The sequence below is a fragment of the Barbus barbus genome (assembly GCF_936440315.1).
Source record: "Barbus barbus genome assembly, chromosome: 7".
Taxonomy (NCBI): domain Eukaryota; kingdom Metazoa; phylum Chordata; class Actinopteri; order Cypriniformes; family Cyprinidae; genus Barbus; species Barbus barbus.
This window is the reverse complement of record NC_136735.1, coordinates 13,421,249-13,433,335: the sequence shown is the minus strand read 5'-3', so window position 1 is coordinate 13,433,335 and position 12,087 is coordinate 13,421,249. Positions and strand designations below refer to the sequence as shown.

The 12,087-nt window shown below is 35.6% G+C and overlaps 1 protein-coding gene across 2 annotated transcripts; it reads left to right on the top strand.

The window, feature by feature from the left end:
- LOC306872443 (serine protease HTRA3-like) lies at positions 1 to 10,401 on the top strand. 2 transcript variants are annotated; one of them, XM_079421000.1, is made up of 10 exons: positions 1 to 977; positions 3,314 to 3,413; positions 3,660 to 3,882; positions 6,728 to 6,922; positions 7,026 to 7,058; positions 7,150 to 7,264; positions 7,475 to 7,534; positions 8,399 to 8,456; positions 8,661 to 8,756; positions 8,898 to 10,401. In XM_079421000.1, exons 1-10 carry the CDS (start codon positions 560 to 562, stop codon positions 9,064 to 9,066), a joined length of 1,467 nt encoding a protein of 488 aa, XP_079277126.1. In that variant the 5' UTR covers positions 1 to 559; the 3' UTR covers positions 9,067 to 10,401. The 2 variants fall into 2 exon arrangements, with proteins under 2 accessions (XP_079277126.1, XP_079277127.1); XM_079421001.1 differs by lacking the exon at positions 7,475 to 7,534 and having other exon boundaries at positions 162 to 977; positions 8,898 to 10,398.
- The last annotated feature ends 1,686 nt before the right edge of the window (positions 10,402 to 12,087 follow it).

Here is a 12,087-nt window from a genome sequence, read left to right as displayed (position 1 = left end):
GATATGGAGAAAGTAGGTCAGAGAGAGAAGTAGGTGCAAGACCGTGAAGTGACTTAAAGATAAATATAAGATAAACTTTGTCCAACCCCTGCAGTAGGAGCTCACGCCAAAATAAAAATATTCAGGCTACTTAACGTGTATTATTTAAATGACACATCCATTTCATGAAATTTACATCTGCAAATAGTGTTCTGATCTGATGTGCTTTATTTGTAATAGATTGTAGAGACTGGGTGTTGTGCTCCTCTCTCACACCTCGCACTTTGTGAGTGTAAATAGCCTTCATACGTACTAGTGGAGTGGAGGGAACGAGTGCGCGTCATCTGAGTGCGAGAATAAGGGAATGATTATCCTATGTTTAAAATAAATGATATAGCATAAAGAGCACAAGGAAGAGCATCCGAGACCGAAGTTTTAACCTCAGGAATTTTAATATCAAACGCATACACGTCATTAGCCTACAGCGCGTGATGCTCTCTATGGAACAATCTGACAGAGAATTACAGTCGTAGCTCATTGAACAAACTAGACAACTAAACTATACTCGGATACAGACGGAATGCAGGTAATTCTGTTTGCAGCTACAGTGCTCTTTACGCACGACCTTGCCGTGGCTGAGCCGAAGACGAAATGTCCATCCAAGTGTGATGTGAGGAAATGTCCGAGCCCCAGCTGTCCGAGCGGGTATGTGCCCGACCACTGCAACTGCTGTCTGGTGTGCAGCCTGGGCGAGGGCGCGCCGTGCGGGCGGAAGGATGATGCTCAGTGTGGCGACGGGCTAGAATGTAAATTTCCAGCCGGTAAGCGACTTTCCAAAGGAGTTTGTCAGTGTAAGACAACTCACAGAGTGTGTGGCAGCGACGGAAAGACCTATGGGAATGTGTGCAAGATGAGGGCAGCCGCGCGTAAAGCGCAACAGCGAGGGCTCCCCGAAATAACCCAAACGCACAAGGGTCCATGTGCACCATCAAGCTCAGGTCAGTCACTGATCACTCGAACTACTTGTTTTATGCATATGCAATAGACTTTTGACATGTATGTCATGTACATGTCCATGCTAAAACCGGTAGGCTAAGTAAAGATGGAAATATATTTAAAACATTTATTTTAAAAACCTAAATAAACATACAGTTTTTTGTATATATGTTGTTTTAATAAGGTTAAATATATAAATAAAATATAGGCATATATGGTTGTTACAAATACCATATTAAAATCATCATATAGAGGCCTACATTATTAACTTGTGTACACATTTTACTATGGAGATTTCACATGTTATCAATGGCTTTATCTGCCCAGAATGTGGGTCATTCCGCGAAATTGGAGCCTTTTGCATCCCTAAGAAATAATCAAACATAGATTTAATATAACAACAAATAAATGTGCAATTTAAAAACATAACAATACTATGTATGCTTTTTTCAATATTACATAAAAAAGTCAATTAAATATTATTTTAAATAATTTAAATAGCATCTATGCTGGTAAGGGTAAGGTTTTTGCCCTCACTGTGACTTTTCTTTTTCATCAGGACACTTAATTTGCAAAATAAAGGCAAAATTAAATAAAAAATTACATTTGCATATTGCTCTAAATATAATCTCATTGTTAAGCAAAGTTTTTGGCAAAAGTATGCATTTTTCTATAAAATATAAATAATTTTATTGGTGTTCCCTGATTTCATGTCAGCCCTGTTACCTTCAAAAAACCCTTGTAAAATAATGTTAAGTGACATCACTTCTAGGAGGTCACATCATCTCTCAACCAGGATTCCAACACTTAAAACATGAGCATGTTTCTCTCACTCCTCTATAATGTTCTATTTTTGTTGATTTATGAAGCTTAACTGAGGAGGGGCCACCATGCAATGTCAATTCTGTTACCATTTTTAAAATGTAAATTACAATTATTTCTTACAATCAATATCTACAAGTAATATCCTTCCACAGTATGTGCTTTTGTCAACTTTACTGTTAACTAGCAATTAGCAAATTGGTTTGAAATCGTCAAACCTGTTACTGTCAACCTGTTACTTATTAGCGTAACAGCTTTTGATATGTGGGTAACAGGGATGACATAGATTAGGTGTCACCCTGTTTTTAAAGATTGTTTGTGTAAAATTCAAACACTTTAAAGGTCACCCTTGGTATATTATTGAGCTAATGCCTATATCATTCATATATGAGTTCTAATTAAACTATAGTAACGCTGTGTCGGTAATAGGATTGACAAAAATACTAAAACATGAGGTAGAAAAATAGTCATAAAATAATAAATTACATAGCCTGAGATGGCACAATACAATTTCTTGTCGTTTTAAGGATTTAAGTCTTAATTTCATGGATATTTCAAAAATATTAATTAACCTAATTTCATTTTTCACTTTTTCCAAGTGTAAAAGGCACCGATTTCGTGGAATGACCCATCTATGTGAAAATCATATATCACCTATAGTAACATAAATGGCATAAGTATTTAATATATTACATTTCCTTATGGGTAGAGTTGGTGCCGCATTGTGGATTTGGACTAATAACTGAAAGTAGTAACCAATCCTATGTTCATTATTAGAAACTTTCCCAAATGACAGTATTTAACAGTATTTCCTGTCATAAAGTTGCAGTAGTTTGCTAAAGGCAAATATGTTTAAGACTCCAATCAAACTGTTGGCATGCATAAGGGTTTTTCTCTTGGTGGTTGCCATGTTGAGATTAAATTACAAAAGTCATGTCTGATTTTGTCTGATTGAGACTTCTTGGATTTTCACAGTCGCCACTAATTAACTAAGTGCTAAGATTTTCATACAAGACAGAAACATCAGTGTGATTTTGGATGTTTAGTGAGATGTAGACTCTTATTCCAGTGCCAACTGCAGTTGGAGTCAGAGTCAGAGAACATAAACACCATCTAAATGCAGCTGTTAGCCCTTTTGTTTTAAAACTTTGGAAAAGAGGAAACAACCTATCCAGAATACCATCTGTGTCCAGCCCACAGAATCTGAGGGAAGTTATAAATGTGACACACCTAGTCACAGATGAGCAGAGATCCAAATTATTACAATGGATTTCTTATATTTGTTCTTTGTTATTTGCTCAATGGGAGTGTCACTAGCTCATGAACCTAACAGAACATTTAGTTCTGCGCACTGTGGAGGCCACTGATAGTTACAGTTAAAGAAAAGTGTTCTATTTCAATATCAAACTATTATAAAAATCAAACTCTGGATAATTAATTAAGACCGCATTTATTTGACCATATCTGGCATATTATGTACTGTCATTGACGTGAATGGTTCTTTCTGCTGGTATAGGTCCTGCACATCTAAACAGCCCAAGATACAAGTTTAACTTCATTGCTGATGTGGTGGAGAAGATTGCCCCTGCTGTGGTACATGTTGAGCTCTTCCTCAAGTAAATATACCATTCTGCTCTTCATGATGTTGATTTGGTAATGTTTGTACTGGCGATAGCTAGAGGTGAATATATTTGTCATTTGAAGACTCACAAGAATAGGTGTTTTTATATAATGTAATAAATAATGTAGCAATCGACGTTATTATATTCTGGCAACAGTTGATTTTTTACATTCATGCACTACTAGAAAAAAAATGTTCCCCTAATCATGCAATAACCACTGATTTCAATGTTTGTGTCCAGCCATCCGCTGTTTGGCCGTGATGTACCTCTTTCAAGCGGTTCTGGATTTATAATCACACAGTCCGGTCTGATTGTGACCAATGCTCATGTGGTTGCTAGCAGCGCACCAGTTACAGGCCGTCAGCATCTACGAGTGCAGCTACACGATGGCCAGACATTCGAGGCCTCCATCAGAGACATTGACAAGAAGTCTGATATTGCCACTATCAAAATTAACCCAAAGGTAAGAATTATATCTCAAGCATTAATGACTTTGTGTTTAAAACTGTTCAAAACAACAGGACCATTATTTCTTTTTAACATTTTATTGTATTTCCCTGGTGTCCTTTATTTTATTGCTCTGCAAATGTGGATAAAGCCTTAAGGCTGAAAAGTTTTAATCTTTCAACCTTTCTTGGTGTCACCATATTTCACTAACCAGAGTAAACTTCCAGAGAATAAAACCTCAGCACAAATCATCTAAAAATGGCTACACCTTTGACTCCTAAATCCCATGTTTATGACTCCAGAGGCAGATGGTTTATATCACACAATCTGCCTCGTCTAGACACATTTGGACATGTTAATGGTAGCCTGCTGCACATGTTGACCTACATTTGTGTGAGGAAATTCGTTGTGTTGTAAGAGCTGTTTTGTTTCCTGATGCAGATGGATTTGATTATGGAGATGTGTAAATGGTCTAGTGCAATATTTCCATTACCCATTTTTGATTTAGAGTATCAAAGAAAAAATATTCAGAGTAGGGACTGCTGTGAAACAAAAATTGAGGAATGTTCCCACGTCAGAGTCTGGATTGCTTGCAGATATTTTGTTTCTGTTTATAGCAGCTCATGTCATTTCCTCATCTTTTGCTCTCTAGCCTTAGACTTTTCCACACTGCACCCAATTCTGATTTGTTTTTCATATCTGTTCTTTTGGACAGACTGCCCATATGTTTTTGCAAGAAATAAAATCAGTTCAGTTTGCTCTGGCCATGTCATGTTGGCCAATTCAGTGACGGAGTGGTGTAAGATCTTATGCAAGCAGTTTATTAGAATGAAACAAAGACACAAGAAAACCAGGAATCCAAGAAACAAGGGCTGCACCTGAAAAGTGCATACACAGAAGAGGACTTATGAATGGGAGTGAACAGATGTAACTGACGCTAGAAGGTCTTGTGATAATGACAACATAGTGAATGTAGTATGTCCAGATTACATTCCTACTACACACACTCGTACTATATCCTCCTGAGACCCCCCCCCCCCCCCAAAAAAAAGCTTTGTGAATTTAGTATTTTTTCACGTAATTACATTGTTTAGAGCATAAGAAAAAACAATGGAAAAATAAAATTTTTGAAAAATTATATTTTAGTCATATTTTATTCGATGTCCTCTGTAGAGGACACTAAGACTCTAAAAATTCTAAAAATAAAATGGCATAAAATGTCAAAAAGGAAAAAACAATGGGATTTTTTTTTTTTAAATCACCAATCAGGATTTTTTATACTAAAATTTGTTTAAGGATGATTCTCAACTATTTTATAAAATATATAACAAAATGATTTGATATACCATTTTGTTTTATGCAATATGTGTGTAAAAATGTCCATAAACTGGTTTTCCCTTTAAACACAGTGTATCTATACACTGTATCTAATTTGCATATTAATGTGTTGCTGTTGGGACAGCATATTAAAAAAAATATTGTCATAATGGCAGTAATAATTGTCCAGACTTTCATAATAATATCTAATATTTCATAAGCCAATTGATATATAATTTATTTTCTTATTCAATTGTTATGTCTCCCAAAATGCGTAATAAACTTGCTTTTAGTCCTGGTGTCCTCTACAGTGGATATGCATGAAATGAAGTCATATTTGAATTTGAAATCCCATAACATTTTCCTGAAATGTTGCTTTATGACAATTTTTTAAAAAATGATTCAAATGGCAATTACCAAATATAATCATATTTCCATAAGGATGTAAATGTTTTCACTAAATTAAATTTAGCCATCTTTAAAGACCTAGGAGAGGGTGTGGTCCTGGTGAAACGTCCAGTCATTTAGTATCTCTAAAAAGCCCTGAATGTGCTCTGTACAGGACATCCAGACTTAAAGCTGTGAGGTCTCAGAGAAATTCACTAAAATATAATGTCCACTACAGAGGCAAAAAGAACATACTTTTTTTTAGCGATTGCAAAACAATTACTTATGCAAAGTAAGTACCTACTCAAGAGAATATGCTATTTCAGACCTAGCCAAGGGCTAATATACTCAGAAGTAAACTAGATTAACTAGACACAGCTGGAAAACAATGAGACTAATGACAAGAGGAAAGGAACAAGGGCCAAGAAAAAAAAAACTATGGACAGGAAGAACATGACAGTGTTATTAATTAAGCAATATTCCATGAGCAAAAGTTGTTCATATCCCTATCCCAGTTTGGATTTCGATGTTTATTCTCTAGTGAATAAACGTCATGGAATCACTGTTAAATTTTGATTAGATTTTTCAAATCAAATTAACGTTGATATTTTGATGCTGTTTCAACATCTTATTTTTCAAAAGATCTTGTTGCAATTTAGTTAATGTGAAAACATTCAACATTACACATTGAGTGTCAGTCACATGCTGGCTGGGATTTTTGGTTTTTGAACAAATAATAGGTTGCTGGCTCTGCACTCCTTTACCTAAATTCAGTACTTCAGACTTATGTGCCCTCTAGAAGAATGAAAATATTAAATGTAAATGTAGTGAATGATTCAAAGTCTCACTCATTAAGACAGTGACTTAATTCAGAAAAGCACCATAAATACTCTTACTATTTCTGCTGTATAAAAGCATAAAGATATGACATATAAATATATGTTACTCCAAATATAGCCAGTTGCTTGTTTTGTTCACTGCTCAATGAATCTTTTGAATGACTTACAAAATGTATTTGGCTTATCGCCACCTATTGGTGTAAACTGCAACCTGTCGGGTGTCAAGGAAGAAAAGATCTATTAGTGGTGCACAGATCGACTGAATCATATTTCAGTTGATTTAATCTGCAGCAATTGTTTGTGTTATTTTTCTTGCAGAAAAAGCTACCAGTGTTATCACTGGGTCAGTCTGCTGACCTGAGGCCTGGTGAGTTTGTGGTTGCCATTGGCAGTCCATTTGCGCTTCAGAACACAGTCACAACAGGCATCGTCAGCACAACACAGAGAGATGGAAAAGAGCTCGGCATCCGTGACTCTGACATGGACTACATCCAAACTGACACTATCATCAATGTAAGACAAAATAGAATGCTGTTTGCAGACTACAGCAAGTGTTTAAAAGATTGTTTGACTGAATTTGACTCTCTTTCCCTTTTTATTCATCAACAATGGGAAGTATGGAAACTCAGGAGGTCCACTTGTTAATCTGGTGAGAGCGAATTAAGTTTTAAATCTGGTTAGACACTGGTTAGATATATTTAATAGAGCTAACGTTTTACATGATATTTCTGTCATTTTAGGATGGTGAGGTGATTGGTATAAACACACTAAAAGTCACTGCAGGGATCTCTTTTGCAATTCCATCAGACCGAATCAATAAATTCCTTGATGAATCTAATGATAAAGAGCAGAAAGGTAAGCATCAAGAACAGAGGTAATGCACTAATCTCAAAAGTTTACATTTTTGTTAGCAATTCCAAAATTAATGCATCAATACAAATATTATCCTGCAAAACGTGCCACCTCTTACTGCCAATTAAAACAAAATGACTACAAAACAAAAATACATTATGTGTGAAACAGCCCTGTCTATTATATCCTTGGTGTCCTTTACTTTGATTTCAGTCAAACAAAGGGTAGTCAGGACAAACTTCACACAGTCTCAAGCTATGAAGACTGCCTCAGGTGAGGTAATTGCTAGCAAATTTCACTTTGCTAGCTAGCAGACAGTAATCTTGCCAGCCTGATGACATCAAACATGCAAGCTACAACTGAATCAATATTTAACTGGTCCATCATGCAGTTAAATTACTGTGACAGGAACTAAAGAAGTTTAGGCCAGAAAGCTAAACTGGGTTGTTAACTTTTTATCAAACCTAATATAAAATTGCTTTGCATGAATTTGTCCCAGTAATCTGCTGTTAGCTAACCGCAAATCAATATAACTCTTTGCTTTAGTGTTTAACAGATAAAAAAGCACTTATTTGTTCAGTGCAAATGTTTGTGCTAAGCTATTGTTTGTGAATAACACTCAGCCCAGGGTTGTACAGTTAACTAATGGTGTGTTCAAGTCCTCCTGGGAAGTTTGTATTTATGAGTTGGGAAGTCATGATTATGCCGTCAGATGCATTCAAATCACTTGAGTTGAAGTAAGATGCTGATGTACCTACAGTATATACTACAAAAAAAAAAAAAGAGCAAGATTTTGTTTTAACTCTACTATAAAAGGTGACTAAAAATGCACATAAGGTGTGTTTTTCCTCGTCTTTATTTATTGTTTTGTAATTGTACAGTGTTATTTTATACATGCAGCTTTAAAATGATAATTTTATTAATTTCAACAAATTTACCATCAATACAGATGCTCCATCCATTACGTTCACAATGTTTTCTTACTGAGATGCCCCAAACCTGGAATCTCGAGGCTTAAACAAGTCATATTGGCTATAGTGTTTATGCATTCAACTCGTAAATACGATTTTTCTGATACAACTTGAATGCACCATGAAATTGTACATTTTTTTTTAAAACGAATCATTTCTCTTCCAGATGTAAAAGCCCCAAAGAAAAGATTTATTGGAATCAAAATGGTCACTTTAACAGAGAAGTATGTTATGTCAATCAATCATCAGTGCTTCGTCATCAATGCTTTTTTCTCATTTAATAGTGTCAAATTAAAAAAATAAAGCCACCATAAGCTAAATTCATTGCTTAAATATCAAGGTTCAATCAGTAAGCTTTCTTAAAAGGAGTCATCTGTGTCTGCTTTCTTTTCCTTTCCTTTCTTTTCTATTTTTCTTCTTTTCCTCAGCCTAGTCCAGGGGTTAAAATGGCATAATCCAGACTTTCCAGATATCGGCAGTGGAATTCTTGTCCATGAAGTTGTCCCAGACTCCCCAGCTCAGAAGTATGTCTCAGCCAAAAAATAACTTCTGTCCATCTCAGATTCTTTTTAAAATGCATTTTTAAGATTTAATTTTAATCATGCATCATGCACTGATTTACCCAAAACAAATGTCACTCTCCTTTCACTGGTTCATTTTCACAGAGGTGGGCTCGAAACAGGTGATATAATAGTGAAGCTAAACGGCCATCCTTTGGTCAACACTGGAGAATTACAGGAGGCAATTCAGGAAGACATGCCCCTCCTTCTGGAAGTGCGGCGTGGTAATGATGACCTACTATTTAACATTGAGCCTAATATCCTCATGCAGTGACAATGACCAGAGGAGTGATCAGAAGGACAAGCACAAGTGAAGCAGATTGCTAGAGACTTAAGTGTGCTTGAGTTTCTACAGATGAATGAAGTAAGAGGAGCACATGTCATTGCATCTGGGTTTCAAAGGACAAATGGAGGAAAAAAGAACAATTGCCTACCAAACTACTTCTGACCTTTTTTTTTAAATTGTCTCGTAAATTGAATATTCCTTCAATACTGTGTATAGGACTGACTGAAAGATCAGTAATCATTCAGAAAAATAAAACAGGCAATTTGTCGATACACTTTATACATAGGCTACTGAATGTTTTTGGCACATGAAGTGTATTATTTTAAATTTATATGATACTGTTGCTTACAGGAAATACACCAGTTACAGTGTTATTTGCACACAGCTTTTGACAAGGCAATGGTTGATATTGTTTATTAGTTATATTGAAAACATAATATTTGTAAAATAAATATTTTGATAAGTGACTCAGATATTATTTTTCAAAGTGTCTGACACTGTGTTACAAGGACTTTAATGATTGTAATCAAATGTTTAGGATTATCACAATTATTTTAATTATTATTTGTATCACACAGTGAATTCTGGAGCAGGAACAGGCTGAAGAAATCCAGACTTCCTGACATTAGTTCAGTCCTGTAACATCCTACACATAGTGGAATAAATAAAAACAGCAAAATTAATTATTTTTATGTTTATATTTATTTATTCATTCATATTCCAGAGTGATGACAGTTGTAACGAGGAGTCAGTGACGTTAGGATCCATGTGCAGCTTTATTAAAACAGAATGCAAATCAAACAGGCAGAATTCAATCACGAGCTTCAAACACAACCTAGACAGGGCAGAATCAAAGTCAGAGGTCGGGCTGAGGATCAGGGCACCCAGGATAATCAAATAACAATGCAGGTTGAATCAGAGCAGGCAGGCGGCAGAGAATCACAGTAAATGGTCCAGGTCATACACGGGAGCAGGGGCGCAGATTACGCGGGGGACGTGTCCCCCCACTTTTTTTAAAGAGTAAATTCGTCCCCCGCACTTTTTCATTGGACAGTTGTGTTCTCGACATGTTGAGGTTTGATCGTAAGTTGTTATGTGGGATCCGAATAGTGTTGCACAATGTTGAGTGACTCTGCCTATTGCTCATGTTGAATAATTAGCAAGTTTTGATGTTCATTATATGGAGAAAAAAACGCTGCCTGGACAAACATGCACTTATTTTCAGTGTATTTTTCCGTAACTCTTCTGTAACGTCTTTTATTTTAACACGTATGTATGTTATCAGAACCCTTCAGATAAGAATAAAGATAATGTTGAACTGAGATTTTACAGCGTTTGCAGCATTGTGACATGTTTAACTCTGCCAATTCTACATGATGTATTTCAATCAAGTATGCAAGCACTGACGATCTGATATAGGACCGATCTTAATTTAGGGGTGCTCTGTCATTATTGCACTATTTTTACGTTTTTATGTGTTGTCAAGAATGAACAAGAAACAGTGAGCCTAGGTTTGCTAGCAGAATCAGGACGACACACAAGAAAAACAAACTTCACAGGTGAGAAGAACTGATAGAGTGGCTTTTAACACCTGGCTGTTTTTACATTGTATAAAATCTATTAATACACAAGCGTTTGTAGGATTATATATACCAATCATAAAAAACACATAATTAGTCAAATATAGAAAAATAAAAAATATTAGTATGATGAACAACTTCTCAGCTATCATTTTTAACTACAGTAGGTAATTATTAGCTTGCATATTGGTTGTTTATTAGTACTTAAACACATATTAATTCTGTATTCTTCATGACCATATTCTGCATCCCATAATCATAAACTTAACAACTACAACGACTACCTTACAAGCTGTTAATAAGCAGTAAATGAAGAGTTTATTGAGGCAAAAGTCATAGTTAATATTATTGGTTATTGTCCAGCAGTGTACTTAATTAGTTATTTTCTTCTCTATGTCACTATTCCCTGTATGTACATGTTTCAAACACTACTTTATTTGCTGTAGACAGAGGCAGAAGTGAATTCACAGTTGAGAGTGAATGAGGCAGAAAGTTTCAGTGAGGCTTCAGAGGTAAAGATTATTTACAGCATTGTCTATGATAAGATATTTCTTATACCTTTTAACATAGACTAATCAGACTAATGTATAATAGAACAGAACAGAATAAAGGAGTATGTGAATGTGCAAGTATCCATTACTGTGTGCCATGTACTGTACATACAACACACACAAAATACAATCTGAAATATGTAAACAATATACCTTTATAAAGACATCTTTGTAACTTATACTCAAAAAGGTGCACATTAGTACCTTAGAGTACCAATATGTACCGTAATGTACAACTATGAAACTATTTGGGGTAAATAAGGTACAAAGATGTCCTTTTAAGGGTACTGTCCCAGTGACAAGCTGTTGTATTTCTTTCTTTCTATTCTTTCTTTTTCTTTTTTCTCTCTTTCTTTCCTTCTGTTTTATAATCATATATAATAATATAATCATGAAGCATATTAAGCAAAAAGGTATGATTAAAAATAAAATCTGTCAATTAGACAAGGGTTAACTGAAAAAAACAAAAAAACAAACAGGTATAACACTAGACATTCCGTCCCCCCACTTTTGAAATGATGGCTACGGCTCTGCACGGGAGAAACGCTAGGAAATGTTTGCATGGCAAGACTAGACTTCGCATTGAGGTGACTGGGAGAACAGCCTAAATGGACCAGAGTCAATATGAAACACTTGTGAAGTTAATCAGCCACAGGTACGGGGTATTATGGGAATTGGAGTTAATGACTGTTAATACTCAGGTGACGGTTCCTTCTGGTGACGATCAGAGGGAGCCACAGAGGCTGAATTTGTGACAACAGATAAATGGTTCATTGTATCATTTACTTAACCGTTTTGATCAAGAACACTGAATCGTTCAGGAACAGAACACCACTGTATGTTGCTTGTGTGACAACGGTGGCTTTGGTTGGAACTAT

What these genes read in the sequence shown, in the direction of transcription:
- LOC306872443 (XM_079421000.1), top strand. Translation starts at nt 560, where the DNA reads ATGCAGGTAATTCTGTTTGCAGCTACAGTGCTCTTTACGCACGACCTT. An exon ending in CTATCAAAATTAACCCAAAG is followed by an intron (nt 3,883 to 6,727) that starts GTAAGAATTATA and finishes TTTTTCTTGCAG; the next exon opens with AAAAAGCTACCAGTGTTATC. An exon ending in TAATGATAAAGAGCAGAAAG is followed by an intron (nt 7,265 to 7,474) that starts GTAAGCATCAAG and finishes CTTTGATTTCAG; the next exon opens with TCAAACAAAGGGTAGTCAGG.